Source organism: Sitophilus oryzae, unplaced genomic scaffold, assembly GCF_002938485.1.
Source record: "Sitophilus oryzae breed Bouriz unplaced genomic scaffold, Soryzae_2.0 scaffold_1639_pilon_pilon, whole genome shotgun sequence".
NCBI lineage: Eukaryota > Metazoa > Arthropoda > Insecta > Coleoptera > Curculionidae > Sitophilus > Sitophilus oryzae.
The window spans coordinates 759,054-779,496 of record NW_022146324.1 but is presented as its reverse complement, the minus strand read 5'-3'; the positions used below and the strand labels follow the sequence as shown (position 1 = coordinate 779,496).

General features: G+C 30.2%; 2 protein-coding genes across 2 annotated transcripts; one reads left to right on the top strand and one right to left on the bottom strand.

The window, feature by feature from the left end:
• Positions 1 to 9,841: 9,841 nt before the first annotated feature.
• Positions 9,842 to 11,380, bottom strand: LOC115880616 (probable RNA 3'-terminal phosphate cyclase-like protein). The gene is made up of 5 exons (XM_030897891.1): positions 10,955 to 11,380; positions 10,714 to 10,899; positions 10,549 to 10,653; positions 10,271 to 10,470; positions 9,842 to 10,218 (listed from the first exon to the last, which is right to left on the bottom strand). Exons 1-5 carry the CDS (start codon positions 11,247 to 11,249, stop codon positions 9,865 to 9,867), a joined length of 1,140 nt encoding a protein of 379 aa, XP_030753751.1. The 5' UTR covers positions 11,250 to 11,380; the 3' UTR covers positions 9,842 to 9,864.
• Positions 11,381 to 11,559: 179 nt separating this feature from the next.
• LOC115880615 (ADP-ribosylation factor GTPase-activating protein 1) lies at positions 11,560 to 19,264 on the top strand. The gene is made up of 10 exons (XM_030897890.1): positions 11,560 to 11,811; positions 12,063 to 12,230; positions 12,290 to 12,403; positions 12,456 to 12,706; positions 12,781 to 12,895; positions 12,956 to 13,078; positions 13,196 to 13,255; positions 15,368 to 15,561; positions 18,360 to 18,452; positions 18,515 to 19,264. The coding sequence occupies exons 1-10, from the start codon at positions 11,752 to 11,754 to the stop codon at positions 18,657 to 18,659; spliced, it is 1,323 nt and encodes a 440-aa protein (XP_030753750.1). The 5' UTR covers positions 11,560 to 11,751; the 3' UTR covers positions 18,660 to 19,264.
• The last annotated feature ends 1,179 nt before the right edge of the window (positions 19,265 to 20,443 follow it).

Genomic DNA, 20,443 nt, shown 5'->3' with positions numbered 1-20,443 from the left:
TGAATGGAAAGACAAAAATGGCGTATTCGTTGTAAATGAAGATGTATTGCTAAATTATTTCCACGAAAAAAGTAAGTACCTAGGTACCTATTTAAAAGAGGCTTTTAAATTAAAATATTCTTAAATTACAGTCACAAACATTCAAACCATCGCCAATTTGGTCGAAATATTCCATGCTGAGAGCAGTGTTAAGTGTTAAAGAAGATATTTATATTGACAAATTTCCAAAACTTATTGCTTTTTTGAAGAGGAATTCGGTTGGTTACGAGCCTAAAAAGTCTAAGGTTTTATCCATAAAAGAGATCGGTGATTTTTTGGCCACGGCTAGTGATGAAACTTATTTACTTACTAAGGTAAGTTTGCGATAATGATTTTTAAAATATATAGATGGTTTCTTATTCCATTGTATTTGATTTTTAGGTAGCTCTTGTCATTGGCCTTGTGGAGCATGTAGAAGAGAAGAATTGTACTCTCTACGAGTGCAAGACATCATAGAAAAAAGACAACAGCTGCCTTTTAGTTACCCCTTGCGGATACAAAAACTAATATCAAAAGAGTGTTTCCGGTGGTGAACGAAGGAACGCTTTTGTCAATCCAGTTGAGTTGTATAGAAAATATGCTTGTCTTAGGCCAAAAAAATGTACCACATGATTATGTCTTGTTTGTGACTGTAATTTAAGAATATTTTAATTTAAAAGCCTCTTTTTAAATAGGTACCTAGGTACTTACTTTAAACAAATAACTTAGCTTTTGATATTGTTAGTATTTAATAATTTAATTATAAATATATGTATAATTTTATGTGATTTTGTGACAAATTTCGAATGACAAAAATAAAACAACCAGTCAATGACTTAGATATTTAGCTTCATGACGACTTGGGCGGCCTAGTCGAAAGAACATTTTACGGACTGAAATGAAGTCCGTAAAATAGTGGTTTATGACAAAATCATATTTTTGTCATACGCCCCAAAAACAGCTATTTTACGGACTCATTTCAGTCCGTAAAATGTTTCTTTTTCGGTTTAGGCCGTAAAGGTCGTCATGGCAACCTTTATGGACTAAAATGTCTAAATTGTTGATGAATTTGTGTGGATTTTGTGACAAATTTCGAATGACATGTCAAAATGCGATGAAATAAACAAACCTCGTTACTAAGATATGAATTTATAAGCCAACTTTTTCAAACATTATAATTTCAAATATGGAAAATTTGCAACATGCGTTCTAAAAAACTGTAAAAAGCGTATGACAAAATAGTGTATGTAACACGGGTTTGGGCCTGAGTAGTTTTTTAGGACTCATCTACTATTTCGGACTCGGCTAACGCCTCGTCCGCAAACAGTAATGATTCGTCCTAAAAAACATCATTTTAGGTACTAGTTACATAAATAGCTATAATGTTAACTAACCATAATAAATGATAGAATTTCACTAAATTTAAATTTAGAGATGGGCAAAAGTAACCGGTTTTTTGAATAACCGGTATTTTCCTCTAAAATAACCGGTTATTTAAAGGTAGTTTTTTTTTCACCAGTTAACCTAATAACCTTGCATTACGTTCAATAACCTATAGTCGGTTATTTTTTAAAAAATCGTACTTGTTTAAAACAAGTAACAATTAAATATTAGCTGTTTGAATCGTAAATTTCGAAGAAGCGAACGGCACGGATCTTCCAGATATTACGACGATAACGAGAGATCCCGCTCCCGCTCCCAAAACGAAAATATATGACATCAAACATCAAATCAAATTAATAATCAGTCAAAATTAAATCAGGCATCAGGCGAACCCTGATGCTAATAATCAAAACAACGGCCGAATGGCCCTGACAGGTCAGGCCGTAAAACAAAGTACTAATGGCATAGACTACTACTAGCCACCAGCTACCCAAGTGATACGAACCTAACTTCAAATAGATTCTCTAAATTCTGTATTTAAATTTTAACCGACTTTAACGGATCTTCAACGGTTCTTCAAAAGTTTTCCATGGTTTCGCCCAGTTTCACCCGCGTTTCACCGTAAATATATTTTATTTAATTATCAGTTTCAAAACTGCGTACAATATTGGTATATAATACACTAAATATACGAATATTCTGACAAAAGACGCTACGGTCAGATGACCTTTTCGTCGTTAAACACTCGAAATGATATTAAATAAGTATTTACAATATTTCATGTTTACTTGTACTGAATTACGCGTTTCAATTTAAAATTTTTGCAAATTTGGTAAAAATTGTTCTAAACAACTTTTTGTTCAAGTTGTATATTCATAAAAAACATTTGGTTCATAATTATTTTTGATGATTATCTACCTTGTATTTTTAATATAAACCTAGAAAAAATATGTTTTTGTTTTATTTTTTTTATTCGTCCCTTCAAATTATGTTTCAAAAACTGTTACATAACATGTCCTCTAACAAATATTTTCATAATACATAAACATCATTGATTTTATTAAGGGTATTATTATTAGTATTTATCCTGGTTTTTGTCGACAATAAAAACTCAATCTTGTAATAGAACATCAATTTTATATTTCGTAAAATTATTTTGATACAAATTCGATTTGTCAAAATTCAAGTCATTAATATATTGATAAACAACCCAAATTATTCCTAAATATTTTATTATAAACAAAAACTGTTACCGGTAAGTTTGTAAAACACATTATGGTTTGTCGTAATACTAGAAAAAATCATTTATTTTTTGCACAAAAGAAGCTTGTCGATCCTTATTTGTCCATAACAAAATTCTGTATGTACATATACCTAATTTATTATTAAGAAAATTAGATTATATGATCTCAGAATTTTAAGAAATTTTTTTTTAAGATAAAATAGTTTCTTCTCAACTGTAATATTGTCAACTTTGGCCTGTATTTTATCTATTTAAAAACATGGGATTGACAATCCCCTTACTAAAATACATACTGGAAGGTACCGATTAAGTTTCATTGCATCAAATACCTTTACTATAAATCCTGGCTCACAACTCACAATTTAAGGCCATTGCAAAATGCTTTTGAACTTCATCATAGATTTTACAAGAATAAAAGTGTAATATTGAAACAAAGTAACACTGTAAGCTTCATGACTAATAGTCTCATTTTTAACACTCTTTAAATATCATCTCGTTAACAATTATGAATATTATATGATTTTTCTCAGTGATTTGTGGCACAGATACAAATTAATATATGCCCCATAACAGTTTTTAAATAAGAAACTTCTGCCTACAGATTTAATTTTCTTATTGGCATAATACCCTTTCTTCCTATATAAATCTTGCCATTTTTTCAGTCCAATGTTCCTTGTTTTTACAGTTGTAGGAATACTAAAAATGTTGACTATAGAACTCGATACTATGTTTGAAAAAGCCTTCATACCTGTAACTGTGCATAAATCTAATTAACTGAATTCTCCTCCTCTTGACACTCTGAACACGGCTGCTGCTAATGTTAGAAATATTTAGCACAAAACTACAACTACCTACAACAAACTTTACAATAAAAGTGTTAAATTTTCGCTGTTCGATTAAAATACCCTATCTTATGTTTTCTTTTCCTCCAAATAATCTTCTTGTCAAGTAAGGACCAATCTTATTTGATATATTTCTGGTACACTTGAACTTGTGCTTTCATGGACACTATAAGAGTGCACTGTTTTACAGAAGCACGAACATTGATTCCAAGTATCTTCTTCCTCCACACGTAATAAAAACATCCTCTTTAAATGGCCACATCATACACTTATTTTTGACCATTCCCAATTACAATCACGATTTTTACAAATCGCCTTTAGGAAAACTAAAAATAAACAGTTTTGAATCATCTGTAAACACAATTATGTTGTATAAACTTACACATGAAAACTAATCATTATTCCCGGCGTATTAGCTTTCTTAGAATGACTATGAATATACAACAATCCTTTTTGAATTAGTGTTTAGAATAATTGAGATAATAATAAATTTTAACTAGATAACAACACAAACGAAAAACAAAACAAAACAAAACAAACAGATATCAATTAAAGAAGGGAAGTGACAGCGAGACCTGGAAGATGTCTGCCATCTTGCCGTCGACAAAAATTTGGATGCGCACTCGTCGAAGCTCATTCTCCCACTTCCATATCTCTGAAGCATAATGTAGTGCCTTCTATTAAAGATCAGCCTTGCTTTGCTGTACAGATTCATCAGCTGTGACATGTTAGATATTGTCGGTTAGATTCCGTTTGTCGGTTGATTTCATATTTTGTTTTGCTGATTTTGGTTTTAACTTGATTTTGGTATTATTTATTATTGTAGTGCAAAAACTAACTCTTTGATTTTGGTATTATTTATTGCCAGGTGTAAAATCACTATTTTTCAGCTGAAGCGATAAACCACTACCAGCCTGACAGCCCGCATGTGCACGTGCTGTGATTTACCCTAAAGTGCCCATACGTTTTTACTTATCGTGATTTTTTGTGTGTAGTTTTTAAGACTTTAACACCATCAATAAAGCTATGGAGGTGTGTTATTGGTGCTATGCCTGATCTTTGTTGTGTTCCCAGGAAGGATAGTTATTAGCACTAGGCAGCCTAAAGTGTCCTTGAAGAGCACAAAAAAGTGGGTATTGAAGCAGTTATAAAATCAAGATTTCCACGATTTATTGAAAATATCTTTAATAAATTTAAAAATAATATTCTCCCATGATGGTATTAATGAAAACTGGACAATTATGTTTATTTTTATTCATATTGTGGAATCTCCACTCCAAGTATTGCTGGTTCAGCTCGAGTAGATTCAAAACACGTAAGTAGGTATTATGAACTAGGGAAAATAAAGAATATGTGTATTAGAGATCATGAAAAAGATTATATTATTTTGAGTTCACGTTCTTTTTTAAAAAGATTTTTGTAAAGACAAGACTGATACAGTTTAAAAGGAGAATGTGTTTCTTGTTTGATAATATATAATGTATGTTAAGTATAACATATATTTGTTCAGTAATTTTGAAATGAATAGTATTGATTATTTAGTATTGATTATTTATAATACCAAATTAATATCAAATATTTAAGTGATGGCTGAATACAATATGAATAAAATAACAATAAAATTGGTATATTTTGCATAATACAAAATTAAGTTTTAAGAATAAAAGGTATTACTAAAAAATACTAAGAAATCAATATTTCTTTGTTTTAATTGGTCTAATGTTATTTACATTTTACGTAAGAATTATACCGTATCATCGAAAAAATCGGCGTCTAGTTGGCTTTGAAATGAACATCGATGACATGGTCCCAAATAACTGTACAATAAAACAATTAACTAGAATTTTACAATCTTGGAAAATTTGATATATCTGGAACCTTGATTCTAAATATTCTAAATTTTTTGCTTTGAATTTAGGATTTCGGGAAAACGCTGATTGATTTTTCATTTGGTTTTTCATTATTTTTATTTGGTTTAAAAACGGTTCGGCTAACATTATAGCCCCCATCAGTGTTGTGTCATATGAAAAAATAGTGTCGAATATAATCCAAAAATTGCATATAAAAATATTCACACCACGCACATAATGTTTACTGCGTACTCCATAGTCAATGTAGATAATTTTAGTGTTAAGAATAATAATTTTAAAAATATGTGGTCATCTTTTGATAAGTTTATATTAGTTTATTAATTGCAGTAAACATTATGAGGTGTGAATTATATTGTATATGTAATTTTTTGGATTATATTTGACACTATTTTTCTCATATGACACAACACTGTGAAGGCTATAGTTAGCCGAAACGTTTTTTTTAAACCAAATAAAAATAATGAAAACCCAAAATGAAAACTTTAATCAGCGTTTTTCCCTTGAATCCTAAAATCCCAAGAAAATCAAAAATTTTAGAATACCATGCTCAGGTAATGCCATTACAGCTGCTGACGCCTTTTTAGATAATACATTATATTGATTGGGGTCATATTGAACATTTTCGAACATTGCTTACAGTTAGAAGTTTTGAATGCAATATCACTACAAGATATTAGTCGTTTTTGTTACTATCGATTAAATCGAAATTCAAAATATAAAACAAGGATTCACTTATCTATGTACTCATACCACATTATTTGTGCATTGTATTTCAGCCGTTTATTGGTTCATAAGTTTATTTTGCCGCAGAGTATTATTACAACAACAGTGTTGTTATTAACCGTAGTTATGTATGTGTTCATCATTTAACTATCATCATTTTGGTGGTCAGCAGTCTGGCCACCTGAATACTGAGGCAGTTTTTCCATGTATTCTACAATTAATCCGTTGCGTAGCGTGATGTCCAAGCCTGCGCCCGGCCGATCTTTTAATAGAAGGCACTGCATAATGCTATCCATGTATTCATGCAGTGCCTTCTATTAAAAGATCAGCCTGCGGGCGAGATTTATGACGTCACGCTAGTTAGATATAACGGATTAATAAATATATTGTAGAATACATGGAAAACATAATTATTCCTCAGATTTTTGGTTTGTATTTTAAAAATGATATAGTTTAAATGAAATATACATAATATACAGTTAATAACTACAACATATATACCTATTTATAGTAATAAATACTTTGGCAAATAAACTATGAACCATACAAATGCAGCAAATGTTTTACAATGTACAAATAATGTATAGGTACATAAGATAATGGGTAAAATGTAAATATATTTTAAATTTTGGGGTTTGAAAATCGATCTAATTTAACAAAAACATTTAATATCTACTAATAGTGATGTATTATTATTTGCATTCACAAAATTTATATGTATATTTTGCAAGTATCAATGTTCGAAAAATTATATTTACAAATAATACAATATTATCTAAAAAAAGGCGTCAGCGATGGCTATGAAATGAAGATCGCTGGCATTTTATATGTTAAATTATAAAATTTTTGATTTTCTTAGATAGGTTCGGGAAAAACGTTGATGAAAGTTTTCATTTGGGTTTTCATTATTTTTATTTGGTTTAAAAACGTTTCGGCTAACTATAGTTTTCATTAGTGTTGTGTCATATGAGAAAATCGTGTCGAATATAATCCAAAAAATTACATATACAATATAATTCACACCTCATAATGTTTACTGCAATTAATAAACTAATATAAACTTATCAAAAGATGACCACATATTTTTTAAAAATTATTATTCTTAACACTAAAATTATCTACATTGACTATGGAGTACGCAGTAAACATTATGTGCGTGGTGTGAATATTTTATATGCAATTTTTGGATTATATTCGACACTATTTTTTTCATATGACACAACACTGATGAAGGCTATAATGTTAGCCGAAACGTTTTTTTTAAACCAAATAAAAATAATGAAAAACCAAATGAAAACTTAATCATCGTTTTTCCCGAACCTAAATCCCAAGAAAATCAAAAAATTTAGAATATTTAGAAACAAGGTTCAAGAATATCAAATTTTCCAAGATTGTAAAATTCTAGTTAATTATTTTATGTGTACAGTTATTTAGGGAATGTCATCGATGTTCATGTCCAAGCCAACTAGACGCCGATTTTTTTCGATGATACGGTATAATTCTTACATAAAATGTAAATAACATTAGACCAATTAAAACAAAGAAATATTAATTTCTTGGTATTTTTAGTAACACCTTTATTCTTAAAACTTAATTTTGTATTATGCAAATATACCAATTTTATTGTTATTTTATTCATATTGTATTCAGCCATCACTTAAATATTTGATATTAATTTGGTATTATAAATAATCAACTCTATTCATTAAAAATTACTGCACAAATATATGTTATGCTTGACATACATTATATATTATCAAACAAAAACACATTCTTCTTTTAAACTGTATCAGTCTTGTCTTTACAAAAATCTTTTTTAAAATTTGAACTCAAAATAATAATCTTTTTCATGATCTTTAATATACTTATTCTTTATTTTTCCCTAGATCATAATACCTACTTACGTGTTTGAATCTATCGAAGCTGAACCAACAACACTTGGAGTGGAGATTCCACAATATGAATAAAATAAACATAATTGTCCAGTTTTCATTAATCCCATCATGGGGAGAATATTATTTTTAAATTTATTAAAGATATTTTCAATAAAAATTCTTTGATTTATAACTCGTACCCACTTTTCTTGCTCTTTCCGACACTTTAGGCTGCCTAGTATAATAACCATCCTTAGTAACTATCCTTTCCACCAGGAACACAACAAAGATGAGGCATAGCACCAAAAAACACACCCACTTAAGCTTTATTGATGAATTGTTAGAGTCTTAAAAAACACACAAAAATCACGATAAGTAAAAAATGTATGGGCACTTTTAGGTTAAATCACTTACACAACGTGTAATTTTTAAAATTTCTATTTTTTATGCGAAACCGAGAGTGACCATATATCTGGTAGTAGTTTATGTCACTAACACCAAAATAATTAGTTTTTTGCACTACAATAATAAATAATACCAAAAATCAAAGAGTTAAAACCAAAAATCAACCGACAAAATATGAAACGGAATCTAACCCAATATCTAAGTATGTACAGCTGATGAAGTAAACAAAAGTCCGCCCGTAGGCTGATCTTTTAATAGAAGGCACTGATTCATGCATGGTGGGCGGAAAAGCCACCATAAAAGCTCTCTAGGGTGGGGATCCTTGACAGTTCTGTTTGACGATTCATTTGACACATTTGAATTTGATTTGAAATTTTGTGGATTTGTCAGTCTTTACGGAGCTTATTTTATGTTATTTATTATTTATTCTACTACTGATAGTTGTATAAAGGTAGTAAATCTAGATGGAAATTGTGGCAGAACTTAAATTAACAGTGACACTATTGCGATTTATCGAAAAAGACTGTAAAATAGTTGGTTGTGTAGCGTGCGGTAGATCTTGGTCAAAAATCGAGTGAAATAATGGAACAACTTTTCGCTAGTAAGTGACTATATAATATACATACGTGTAGTAAACCGATCATTTATGAAATTCACTTAAATTAACTAATAATTATATATTTTTTCTTGCATTTTTGCTTTTATTTACTACTTGTCAAAGATTAGATGTGAATGAATTTAGATATGTCAATTTGACTTACCTGGTTCAGTAGTGTATCGGATGTTTGTGTTAATAAATAATTATTATAACTTATCTATTTTTATTAGAATTTTATATTTTTATAACAATTTTAATAACTACCAGCATTTATTCACAACGTAAAATAAAACAACAAATTATTGGTCTACCCCACGTCTACCCTACATCATAGTTTTACATTTTTTAAATAAAATTAGAACGACACTGATAAACCGGAATTTAAGTCGGCCATATTTGAAGCCCATCGCGGTGTACCTAAGATTTTTGATATGCTCCTTCCTTAGTCTTCTTATTCAAAGGTAGCAACAATAAAAAAACTAAAAACTCTGGCAGTAGCAACCAGTACAACGGTAGAGATATCATATAAAAATATGACATGCTTATTTGTTGTTGATTTCACATGGATTATGGATCGCACATCCGCGCACATCGCTCATGTACGATGCACATTGCATGGCACAGTTGATTGTTACTTGATTATTTAATTTATTCTTTCGTCCCTTTCATTTTCCTTTTAAGAAGCCTTCTTTTTTACATCTTTATCATAAAGATAGAGATATGCTATTTCACAAAATAAGTCTATGATGAGTAATTTTCATGGGAATAATTAAACTAATGATTTAACTTTTTAGCAAAAGCTTTAAATATCAAAGTGGTCAAAAATTGTTCCTTGAAAAAATGCAAAGTCAAACCGTTGTCAAGAGAAAAACTTAAAAATAAAATTTCTTTTGAATTAACAAATGTATTAAATAGTTCTTTTACTTATATTAGAATATCCTATTCCTACACATGTTAATAAAACTTTTCTACCGCCTGTTCCTTCTCGATCGTCATCATTCTCAAAATGTTCAATTTTAAAAGTAATACCGAAAAATTCTCGCAAATTTCTCAAGAATCCTATTGTATAATCAGTGAGTGGCCCAATAACTATTTTTGAAACATCCTTTTGTCCTAGGGCGATATATAAAACTGCTAAAGCTTGGCATGAGGAGTCGGTTATACCTCCTAAATAAATTTCGTAGAGAAGTCTTTGAGCAGCTGCTATACCCAAATCTTCTGGTATTGATGGTTCTTCACCATTCGAAACTACATTAGAAACCTAAAACAATTAGAATGATAAAAAAAATCATGAAAATGATGTATGTAGGTACCTGTTCCGAAGAATATATATTTCCAGTGGTAGTTTCAGCATAAATATGCACACCAAAGCCTGGACTTTTACCAGCATTCTTTCCTTTACATTGGTCTGTACTTATATAAATATCTGGAATAAAGTTAAGTAATACACCTTTTGCTTTCTCTACCATTCTATTGGCCATAGCAGGTGATACTCTCAAAGCATATGCAGTCCCTAAAAATATAAAAATCTTCATTTATGACTTACCATTTCTTATTCATTTTAAAATTAATGTTTTTTTTAAATACGTACCTCTTATTCTTTTTACCATACCACTGTCCAATAGTTGAACAGGCTTTAACTTAGTTCTTATAGGACACTTAAAAATAACTTCACCACCTCCCATAGGAAGCATTCCTAAAACAATAATTTTAATTATAATTATTTAGAGACAAACCAACTAGTCATTCAATTCACCTCTCTTACATATCTTCAAATCCAAACCTTCATCATCAAAAATAAATTTCCTTTGAACTTGTAACATGGAAGACTTAATAAGATCAACGGATGGATCAATATTATTACTAGTAACACCTTGTAAAACTGCATGTAAGGGCTGCTTACAAAAGAAACCCAACATAATAAGAGCTTCTAAATAATACCCTAAAAGAAAATTGGTAATAGTTTTTGTAATCACTTAAACAATGGTTCACTATACCTATTCCTCTTTGAACTGAACAACTGTGCTCAATCTTTCCCCCATGTAAAAGTCCTGGTTGAAAATACAAACTGGTTCCTGCCTCGTTTAATTCAACTAACGTTCCATTAGTAATTTTATCCAGCAATCGAATCAAACTAACTTCAAATTCTCTTAATCCTGGTATATCATCACGAACTCTAATATCACATATCCTCACCGGTTTTCCACTTAAAACTGATAGAACCAAGCGTTGCTTAAGGTAGTTTGAACCTTTATATAAAAGTACATTTCCTTTTTGTGTTCCGGTACTCATTTTAGTATATATTAATTTATTATGTTAAAAATGCGGAGTTAAAAATAATAATACACTAAATACACCTTCCTGCAGTCATTCATTATTCAGACAACAAAATATTGGTTACTGCATGACTCTTCTACTTTTATATATTATGGCGTAAATCATTTATATGACTATATCAAACTATATGATAATACTTATAGGGAATAATAGCACGTGTCATAATCATATAATTCGTATTAGTATCTTTAAAATGCCACAGAACAAAGGTGAAGATAGAAATACTTATCTTACATTCCTGTCAAATCAGAAGTGTCAGTGTGTGTCAGTACTGTCAGTTGTCAGTTCAGTTGATCTTCCACGTCAAAAGATTTTATCTCAACTTTCTCTTCAGAATTTCTGAAAATAGTTGAAAATGTTTAATTTCAATTAAATACTTTCTTTTAAATGAAGTAGTGTTTCTAAATCACCTTAAATTAATAACAGACTACGTTTCTGTGTCTTAATTACGTGAAAAATGGCTAGTCCACGAACCAGACGTGTCTTACAAGAATTAAAACCTAATAACGAAAACGATGTAAGCAAATATTTATTAATAGTATCAGCTTAACATGTCTTAAAAGTATTTAGCAAAATACAGTTTACTTTATGTTAGAATTGCTTTCGTTTCTCTGTTTAATTAATACCATATAAAGATAACATATGTACTCGAGTATAAGGGGATCCATTACATATGTTATTGTAAAGTGATTTTTAATTATTGTTTAAATTTATATAGAATAAACAAATCAATGCTTTTTTACTTAAATATTTTCTTTCTTTAATTAGAAATGCTTTGAATGTGGTACTCATAATCCTCAATGGGTATCTGTTACATATGGAATATGGATATGTCTGGAATGTTCAGGTAAACACAGAGGTCTTGGTGTACACCTCTCGTTTGTTAGATCTGTTACAATGGATAAATGGAAAGATGTAGAATTAGAAAAAATGAAGGTATTTTCAAATTTAAGTAGAAGTGATGAAGAATGATACTGAGTGATTTTTTATTTTAGGTAGGGGGTAATAGGAATGCAAGGATTTTTTTTGAAGCTCAACCAGACTATGATGATTCAATGTCCATCCAACAAAAATATAATACTAGAGCTGCTGCATTATATAGGGACAAGGTATATATTTTTTTCTATATAAATATCCTGTACTAATTATAAAAAAATTTAGATTTCTACTCTAGCACAAGGCAAATCCTGGGATGAGAAGAAGTCTCCAGCTCAAAATTATACGAGTGGATATATATCGCCTACTCAATCACAGTCACACTCGAGTAAAAACTACAACTCTTCTTCATACCAGTCATATAATAATTCTGATACCTACCAAGGTGGATATCAAAATTATAATACACCAGCATTTAAAGACGAAAAAGAAGCATTTTTTGCTAGGAAACAGTTTGAAAATGCCACTAAAAGAGAGTAAGTGCTGATCAAGAAATTACACTTGCCAGAAATTACACTTACCAAAATTACACTTACCATGTATTTTCCAGTGATGTGCCCCCATCTCAAGGTGGAAAATATAGTGGATTTGGTTATACACAAGAAGCCCCACCTAGAAGCCAGTCTCAAGAATTTGTCGATACAGCTTTATCATCTTTAGCAAGTGTAAATAGTTTTTTAAACCAAATAATTCCTAGTTTGGCAATTAATTTGTGTATTGTATAGGGCTGGTCGTTTCTGTCTTCGTCGGCAACAAAAATAGCTAGCAAAGCAACAGAAAATGCAGTCAAATATGGAGGATTAGCCACCCAGAAGGTAGTTGATATTAGCTCACAAGTAGGCGAAAAGGTTTGTTTTATTTCAATTTTGGTTTATTTCAGTTTAATATCGTTAATTTATTTTATTTTGCATTTTTCTTTTAAGTTTTATTTGCTTTATTCTTTTATTTTACTTTCTTCAAATTAGGTTAAACAAGGTACACTGATTGAAGATGTTAGTAGTCAAGTAACCAATTTGTCACACAAGGTAAAATATATACTTAATATATAAGATATTTTTATATGCTATTGTTTAAATACATATATTGTATGTGTGGCTAACAATTATAGAGGATCAAATGTATGTATAAACAAAGCAACAGTGTTATTAAATAGACTATAGCATATCAATATTACAATACATGCTAATTGTCATATTAATTGTTAGTTGCATATTGTTAAATAAATAAATAAATAAATAAATAAATAAATAATAGTTTATTGTCTAACAGGAAATCCCAAATTAAAGACAATTGTGTACACTAAAATTCAGAACATTCATAATAAATGAAGCTAACATAAGCACAAATCAACCATAAAAGTACAATGCAAAATATAACAAATCTATATGTAATCTTAAAAAAAAAAAAATAACACCTAGTATAAATATAAAGTGAAAGATATAAGGTTAAATAAATATAAAGGTTAAGATATTTATTATCAACTAACATTAAGAAAAAAACTATAGTGTTACATTTTTGAGTTAATTTAAAAAAAATTTGCAACAAAAATATCTACAATTGAATGAACATACAGGGAATGCAATTTCAGGCACCTGGAAGTTCATAAAAAATAGTGATATAAAAAATAATACCGCGCTTACTAACAAATCATTAACCTAAATAACCTAATGACTATTAATTTGGCAGGAATCTGCATTTAATATTTTTTCTAATGGGATTCCTAATATTACATTTTGTTTTTTTCTTTCTTAACAGCTCTATGTAATAAAAAAAAAGTGTAGAGACAAGAGAGTAGTCTAAATTTTGCTGTTGTGTTAGGCTAGAATGTTTTAATTTCGAAATTAGTGTAGCTATATAAAAATAATAAAACACTGCAAATTGTGCTCTCTGCACTACTAATTTAAACTTTTTAGTGTAAACATTTTTGAAAAATGTAGATAATTAATTAATATAGGAATTTTGGTTCACCCTATACCTATAACAAGGTTATAGACCTGGATTCGTTATTTTTAAAAAAGGTATTACCTCCAGAATTATTTCGTGCTTATTTATTTACACCCTGTGTATCTTTTCCTTTGATCATTTTGTTGTGAGTTTATATAAAATTTAATCCATTTATTTTTCTCTAACAATGTACTGACCAGTTTATATACTCAAAAGTTACAATTATTTAATTAAAATTTTCTCAAAAATGTTATATATACCGGGTGCGTCTCAAAAGTGGCTCACCTCAATAACTTTTTTATTTTTACAGATAAAGAACGAGATTTGGTATGTTAGTATATGACATAAATTAAGATTGATTGACGTATTCAATTCTTTTCGGCCAGTTCTTGTTTAACCCTCGGAAATGAAACCCTCGGTATTTTTTTACTTTGTTTGATCGAAAATGACACTCTGTGTAGAATGACGTATCATATGTCAATTTTTGACATTTTCGCTTAAAAATTGTATTTTAAATTTCAATCTGGAATTCCATGGATGTGTTAAAACCAGTCATTTTTAATCAAGGAGCCTTGTAAAAATAGATTTGATCATTTAATATGTTTTGTGTCTTGTTCTGGCCAGTTAAAAGATGCCTAAATTGTGTAGTTATTCATATCACAATTTTTTCAAATGGAACAAGGGTGGCTCATTAGCATATTTGGAAAAATATTTTTTTACGAATGTTGCAATTTCAAACAAATCGTAATCGAAAATGTCAAAAGTTGACATATGATATGTCATTCTTTCAGAGTGTCATTTTCTACCTAATAAAGTAATGAAATACTGAGGGTGCCATTTAAAAATCGTAGTAATTTCCTGTGAAACAGGAAATGACCGAAAACAATTGAATACGTCAATCAGTCTTAAGTTATGTCATGTACTAACATACCAAATCTCGATTTTTTATCTGTAAAAATAAAAAAGTTATAGGGGTGTGCCACTTTTGAGACGCACCCGGTATTCTTCAGACTACTGTTCCTAAATTAATTTACGATAAAAATAACGTTGTCATAGTTGGCTCAGAAATAAAGATCGCCGATATTTTGTATATAAAATTATATGGTGAAATCATCGGTCGTCATTTGCAAGCCAACTTGACGCCGTTTTTTTTTCCTTGATCATACTGTATTAGCTAATATGTTGTTTGCTAGATGGGTGAGTTAGGTCGAAAAGGCTGGAAAGAAGTGAGCGGCACCAATAGCGGTTCTGATTATCATTCGGGAGGTTATGGCCAAGTAGGCGGTGAAAACTACCACTCTCCTGGTGAGAAATCGTCTCTAGTCAGTAGCGGCAATGGCTATGGAAGAGAAGACGAATGGAGTATAGAGAGTCAGCAAGGTTCCAAGTAAGTATTCACCATGACTGAGTTATATAAAGGAATTATATAAAATATTACTAAGAAAAATACCGGAAGTTGACAGCAACTTTCTTATTTTAAATGGGTGTCCCCATTTTTTATTACATATTTAAATTCTCTGTAAAATTTTATGAATTTTGATATTAAACACTCTATACCTAACATTAACCGTTTTTAAGAAAAAAATTATTTAAAATTTTTTGACGAAAAAAACTGCCTGTCAAAAATATGTGTATAGCTTAAACGTCAAATTTAGTGATTACCACAGCCATTGTGCCATAAAGAGAAGACATGTGGCTATCTATATCAAAAATAAAATTGTTTGAATGTCATATAATAATGACAGCAGCTGTCATGGAATTGAGCGATTAAAAAATGATCATAAATCATTTTTTTCAAATCGAAACACGCTTTTTTTATTTCACTAGTGAAAAGGTTTTTCAATTCGTTACTTTTTGACTGTACATCTTCCTATACCTAAAATAAATTGTTTTTAAGTTATTTAAGATTTAGTTCTAAAGCGTATATTTTTCTTAATTTTAACCAGTAGCCTATGACTTTAAACGTCAAGTGATGTAAAGCAATAGATCTGACCATGTCATATTGTGTCATTTGTTCAAAAAGCAGTATGTTATCAATCATTATTTCCAAGCCAACTTTGCGCTGTTTTTTTTTTTCGATCATACGGTATTTTATTAATAATATCAACTATGCTATTAGATATCACTAAAGAGCGAAAATACGAGATATATTTTTATAAATACACTTTTTAAACTCTTAAGGGGGCAGGCAGTATTTATAATATAGGAAATCCAAGACAATTGCTGCCATTATTATATGACATTTGAACAATTTAATTTTTGAAATAGATAGCCACATGTCTTCTCTTTATTTATCACAGTGGCTGTGGTAATCACTAAATTTGACTTTTAAGCTATACAAATTTTTTTGACAGGTAGTTTTTTTCGTCCAAAAATTTTAAATATTTTTTTTTCTCAAAAACGGTTAATTTTAGGTATAGAGTGTTTAGTATCAATATTTATAGAATTTTACAGAGAATTTAAATATGTAATAAAAAATGGGGGCACCCATTTATAATAAGAAAGTCGCTGTCAACTTCCGGTATTTCCGGAAGTGCCGCCATATTGAACATATTTTTAATCGATAGATCTCGTTGTAAAACAATGATGTGCAAAAAATCTCCGATCAAGATATTGCGGTTCTCTAGAAACTTCTAATGCACTCTCAGCCTGGGACACCCTGTATACCTACTATATAACAAAAGCGACAGTAAGCGTGGGCCTCTTTGAAGAACGTGTCCAAACCTTTTTTATATTATTTTATAGCAACCTTGAAGTCGCATATTTTGACAATTAAACTCACTTGTAGTGGAATCTTCTTGATAAACATTTCTTTGAAAAAATACTTGTTCTATTTCGCAGAGCTATGGTAGTGTGGTTTATAAAAAAAACCTATTAGGCAGAAACCTGTCGTTGGAAGTGAAGAAAATGAATTTGCCGCAATTGGCTCTTTTATAGAAAATCCATATAGCTACATGCCATTTTAAAATAAATCAGTGAACTACTGTTTCGTTTTTCTTGATAGAATAATAATAAATACATATTTAATAAATATTATTTATTAAACTATTATAAGTAAGTTAAATAAAAGTAAACTGGTATATATTTAAATAAAGTCCATAAACTAATTTCGATTTTGAAAATAGCTACTAAATGTCACTAGAAACTTGCTATGACGACATTAATCTTCTTGGTTGCCATTTTATTGAAAAGTTGCTCTTTATTCAAAATCTGAGCTAGATAAGTATAAGAAACGCTAATATAGTTTGAAAGAGCTTTTGAATCTGCTTCGATTTATTTTAAAAAAATACGGGGTGTTGTATTTGAAATAACAATTTTTTTAATATATCTAAAATATCTAAAATAAACCAGCAATTTTTGATACCCCTGTATACATTAAACGAAGCAATCAAATTTTCAGTAAAGTTTATTTCTATGGCTTAAAAGTCAACGCAAGAAGTAATTCTGAAAAGCAATGTACAGGGTGTTGACAATCTTTTTTATTATAGCATGAAAATTTAAATATCTCTAAATATCTCACAAACCAAAGCTTGTAAACATATTTGACCCTTATAATAAATGCCTTATTTTTTGTTGACGGATCCAAATATGAAATAAAATACCGGGTGTTCCATAAGAAAAAATATAACTTTGGTGTGAATCTTAGTTCTGACATACCCTGTACATTTTAAAATAATTTTAAATTGTGCATATTGCCTTCCCACATATACCTATAAAATATTTAGTTCCTACATCTTTCCGTTTTCGTATAATCAACCGAGGCGAATGAGTTGCGCCACCCTGTATACCTTTTATATTTTTTTTTTTTCAGATAAAAATCGAGATTCGGTATATTAGTATATGACATAAATTAGGATTGATTGACGGTATTCAATTGTTTTCGGTCACTTCCTGTTTCACCAGTAATGACTACAACTTTTGATTTTTAAATGGCACCCTCGGTATTTTGTTACTTTATTTGATAGAAAATGACACTCTAAATAGAATGACAAGATATGTCAACTTTTGACATCGAGAGGATACATGACAGTGACAGTTGTGGAATTGTCTTGTCATTTTAATTCGCAGGCAAATTATATTTCCTGTCATTTTTTGGATGTTATCTGTGGTAATTTTCCCTGACTCATTGTACAGACTTTATAAGTAACAGAAGAGTCAATGTATTTACTTTTCAATGATTTTCAGAGCTTCCAGTCCAAAGTCATCTAACCAAAATTGGGATTCCAGTTGGGGATATCAAAATGATACACCCACTGGAGGATATCAATCGGATTATAGGTAAAAAGTTAAAATGGATAAATTTTATTGCACTATTGAATGAAACCGTGTTGCTGTTTCAGAGATTATTCGGCGAGCAACAGTGTTACTACATCACCCACGGAATCCAAGCCTACCAATAGAAAAGAGAAGAAACAAAAGGAGCCAAAAAAAACTTGCGACGATAAATGGGGCGATGACGAATTATGGGAAAGTCTAAATAATTAAATTTCGAATGTTCTATTTGAAAAAAAAACTTGAAACGTATAACCACCTTTCTCATTCTTTGCCATATTAATCATGTTTATGAGATTAGGATTCAACATATGGAACTCAAAAGGGTAATTTAGATTCACAATTTATTCATTATACAGGGTGGTCTGAATTGTAATCTGGAAACTTCGGCAACATATTCTGCAGATAAAAATAAGTAAAGAAGTTCATATAAATTAGAGATGAGCAGAAAAGATTGTAAATTCGCAATCGCAACCTGCGATTCCTTTCCATAGCAAAATGCGACTTGCGATTGAAACATCTATCTGCCGATTTTGGATATTAGGCAACCAATATTACACCAGTCGCGATTTGCTATCGCAGTGGGCACGCGAACGAAAATCCCAGCATTGCGATTTTCGTTCGCACCGGCGGTGCATCGACACGGCACTGAGCAAGCGAACGAAGAGCTGGGAACGAAAATCGCAGCGCTCGAAAAACATTGCGATTCTCGTTCGCGCCGGCCGGCGGCGGCGCGTCATCAACACGACAGTGGGCAGGCGAACGAGGAGCTGAACGAAAATCGCAGCGATTGCGGCTGCGATTTGCGATTGCACGCCAACGAAGAGCGGCTAACGAAAATCGCAATATTGCGGCCAACACATCGGCCTAGACTAGATCGCAAAATCACATTCGCAATCAGGGCCCCGTCATTTTTATGAAGCGTTGGAAAATAGGCTTATGTTTATATACAGCATAACATATATAATTTTTTAGTTTTAAATTTTGATAATAGTTTTAGATTTATAATATAATTATGGATTGAAAAGGTTAAAAATTCTTGTTTTCGGTTATGACTAATTATTATAGTTACAGTTGCTCGCAGGTATAATTTAGATTGTTTACAAATGATTCATAATTACAGTTTTGGATTCAAATTATAAAAAATTATCTATTTTTATCCTTTATTTACTAGAAGACATAGAGTACGAAAAAGAAACTCTATTAATATGGATACTTTTTTCAGCCCTTTTTATTTATTATATTTTGTTATACAGGGTGGTCCGAACTGTATTCCGGAAACTTCGGCAGCATATTCTGCAGATAAAAATAAGTAAAAAACTTCGTATAAATGTATGTCTTAAAATGCTTAGTTTCGGAGATACAGGGTGTAGAAGTTTCATTGTTATTTCGATTTTTTCCAAATAATTTCTGAAGTAACGTCAATATTTAAATGAAAATTGGTAGATGGGTGTTTTTTGACATGAGAAATTTGATTTTGATGTCAATGTGACTCCTATTTGTAGGTGGCGCCACCTACAGGTGTCTTAACTGTTTTGAAGAGTAATAACTTTTCGTCGGGACCTGTATAAAACTACTGAGTAAAAAAATATACATTTACGACTTTTTTTACATAAAAAAGGTCTCTTGGTAAAAATCGCTACGATTGGTTGGTTCTCGAGATATTTGGAATTGAAATTATCAATACCTGTCATCATTGACATAAATTAAACATGTTGACTAAATAGTTATTAGACTGAAATCATAAATTTGAAATCTTTTTGTGTCAAAAGTTCAAAAGAAACTGTTTAATCATCATTTTTTCGCAGAAAAACTTATGATTAAATTAAAAAAATAAAAATTTATTATTTCAGTCAAATAACTATACTCAACGTGTGCTTATTTTTTGTCAATAATGACATGTATTGGCTATTTCTACTAAATATCTTGAGAATGGTTGCTCGTAGCGATTTTTACCAAGAGACATTTTTTACATAAAAAGTCATGGAAATGTATAT